The 2,389-nt window shown below is 45.8% G+C and overlaps 1 protein-coding gene across 1 annotated transcript; it reads left to right on the top strand.

Annotated features, from left to right (window-relative positions):
• The first annotated feature begins 214 nt into the window (after positions 1-214).
• On the top strand, positions 215-1,988 carry LOC149438541 (E3 ubiquitin-protein ligase TRIM7-like). Its single transcript, XM_089659704.1, has one exon. The coding sequence runs from the start codon at positions 221-223 to the stop codon at positions 1,790-1,792; it is 1,572 nt and encodes a 523-aa protein (XP_089515830.1). The 5' UTR covers positions 215-220; the 3' UTR covers positions 1,793-1,988.
• The last annotated feature ends 401 nt before the right edge of the window (positions 1,989-2,389 follow it).

Raw genomic sequence — 2,389 nt, 5'->3', positions numbered from 1 at the left:
AGGAACTGACCAAGCAGTCTAAATTTGATGAGACACCCCCTGGTGGTTACATTTGTTTTTGGGGGGAGATTGTTGACTTTTTTCAGCTGTTTGTGACCTTTTCAGCTACCTGGACAAACACCTTCTTAGCCCCACCCTCTGCAGGAAATTGCCTGACCAGACAAACTGGTTTTGGAATACAACCAAGTCTGATGTTCATTTGTCTTTTTTGCTGTTGGCCATGGCATCTGCAGATCTGAGAGCTGAGCTGGATTGTTCCATCTGTCTGAACATTTATATGGATCCCATCATGTTGAAATGTGGGCACAATTTCTGCCTGGTCTGCATTGACTGTGTCTTTGATACACAGGAGGAGAATGGAGGTTATTGCTGCCCTCAGTGCAGGGAAGAGTTCCAGGAGCGACCCCCGCTGCAAAGAAATAGAACTCTGCGTAATATAACTCAGCATTTCCTGTCTGCTCCTCCAGATCCAGAGAAGACCGGCATCTCCTGTACTTACTGTATTCACACCTCTGTACCTGCTGTGAAGTCCTGTCTGCTATGTGAGGCTTCTCTATGTGAAAACCATCTGAGAGTCCACAGTAAGTCACCAGAACATGTCTTGTGTGACCCCACCACCACCACGGAGAAGATGAAATGCTCCGTCCATAAGAAGATCCTGGAGTATTGCTGCACCGAGGACACCGCCTGTATCTGCATCTCCTGCAGTTTAACTGGAGAACATCAGGGACACCAGGTGGAAAATCCACTAGAGACCTTCATAAAGAAGAAGAGGAAACTAATAAATAATCTTCAGAAAATGATTACTAAGAGGGGAGAGACAGAAAAAAGAGTCCTGAGTCTGCAGGAACACGGGGAAAGAGTAAAAGGCAAAGCAGATAGTGAAACCAGGAGAGTCACTGCCCTGTTCCAAGATCTCAGGAGACATCTGGAAGACCTGGAGAAGAGAATTTTGAGTGAGATTGCTGGGCAAGCAGAGTGGATCTTAAGCCCAGTCAACGATTTGATCCAGCAGTTGGAATTAAAGATGGAGGAGCTGTCCAAGAAGATACTTCCATTAAAGGAACTGTGTGCCATGACAGATCCATTGACCATCCTACAGGAATCGGACACAGGTGACTTGTATGATACAGGGGATGGAGATGAGGAGGACACAGAGAGACATGATGAACTGCTCTATGATGGGGGGGATCTGGATGTGTCCAAGGTCTCAGATATGTTCCGCACTGGATTATCAGATATAATCACTGGTGTCATTGGGGAGATCTATTTTCAGAAAGCTGTAGATATGGTTTTATATGAGGACACAGCTTCTAATTTTACATGCATCTCCTATGATAAGAAGACTCTGTCCTGGTCAGGTGCGTATCAGTATCGCCCAAAGACTGAGGAAAGATTTACAGATAATTTTCAAGTTTTAGGCAATCAGAGTTTCTCTTCAGGGCGACATTATTGGGAAGTAGATGTCCAGAGATCCCATAACTGGATTATTGGGATGTGTTATGACTGTATAGACAGGGAGGGGGATGACTGCTTGATTGGATGTAATGATGTCTCCTGGGGTTTGGACAGGAGGGGTAAAAAGTATAAAGCTGTGCATGACTATACTGTGACCGATCTCCCTGATGATATTGCTGGTAGTCGAGTCCGGGTATATCTGGATTATGAGGCTGGGCAGATCTCCTTCTATATGTGTGACCCCATCCGCCACCTCCACACCTTCACAGCCTACTTCACCGAGCCCCTCTATCCTGTGTTGGGTGTATGGCATTCATCTATTTCATTATCTTGAAGGGAGATGGGATAAATCTGCCACTGATGATATTATTTTAAAATATTGTACAATTTTCCCAGATATTTTGCCATCTTTCTCCCTGATTGATCACAGTTATTGGCTGCAACCACCTTTCCTCTACCCTGGTGCCAACCAACCCATATAGCTCTGCCCAATGGGAACTGCTGTTGCTACTGACACCATGCCGAGCAGTTGGCCCTTTTGCTCCCATCCAACCCATAAGCCTTACAGGTGATACAATTTTGTGGTCGAACATCCGAACCTACAGAATGTTCGACCGTGAACTTCAAACAAGGGCCAAACAACTGAGCGGTATCTTACTGCATCTGAGTATGTGGTAGGATCCCGCTCAGTTACTAAAATCCAACATGAGTTCTATGATGAAGTCCTGTGATATTTTAGTAGTGAGACATTCATTCATGTCCCCCCTCCCATCCATACGAAGCCCTTTGGGTCTGGTATGGATTTTGAGGGGAACCCCTCAAAATCCATACTAGACCCTTATCTAAGCATGCAGCCCGGTAGGTCAAGAAAGGGGGGGTGAGTGAGCGCCCCCCCCTTTCTGAACCATAGCATTCCACATGCTTTCAACAT

The sequence above is a fragment of the Staurois parvus genome, unplaced genomic scaffold, assembly GCF_062004578.1.
Source record: "Staurois parvus isolate SC_StPar_1 unplaced genomic scaffold, SC_StPar_1.0 ptg001181l, whole genome shotgun sequence".
Lineage (NCBI taxonomy): Eukaryota > Metazoa > Chordata > Amphibia > Anura > Ranidae > Staurois > Staurois parvus.
Note: the sequence above shows the minus strand (reverse complement) of the source record. Positions and strands in the feature narration are given on the sequence as shown.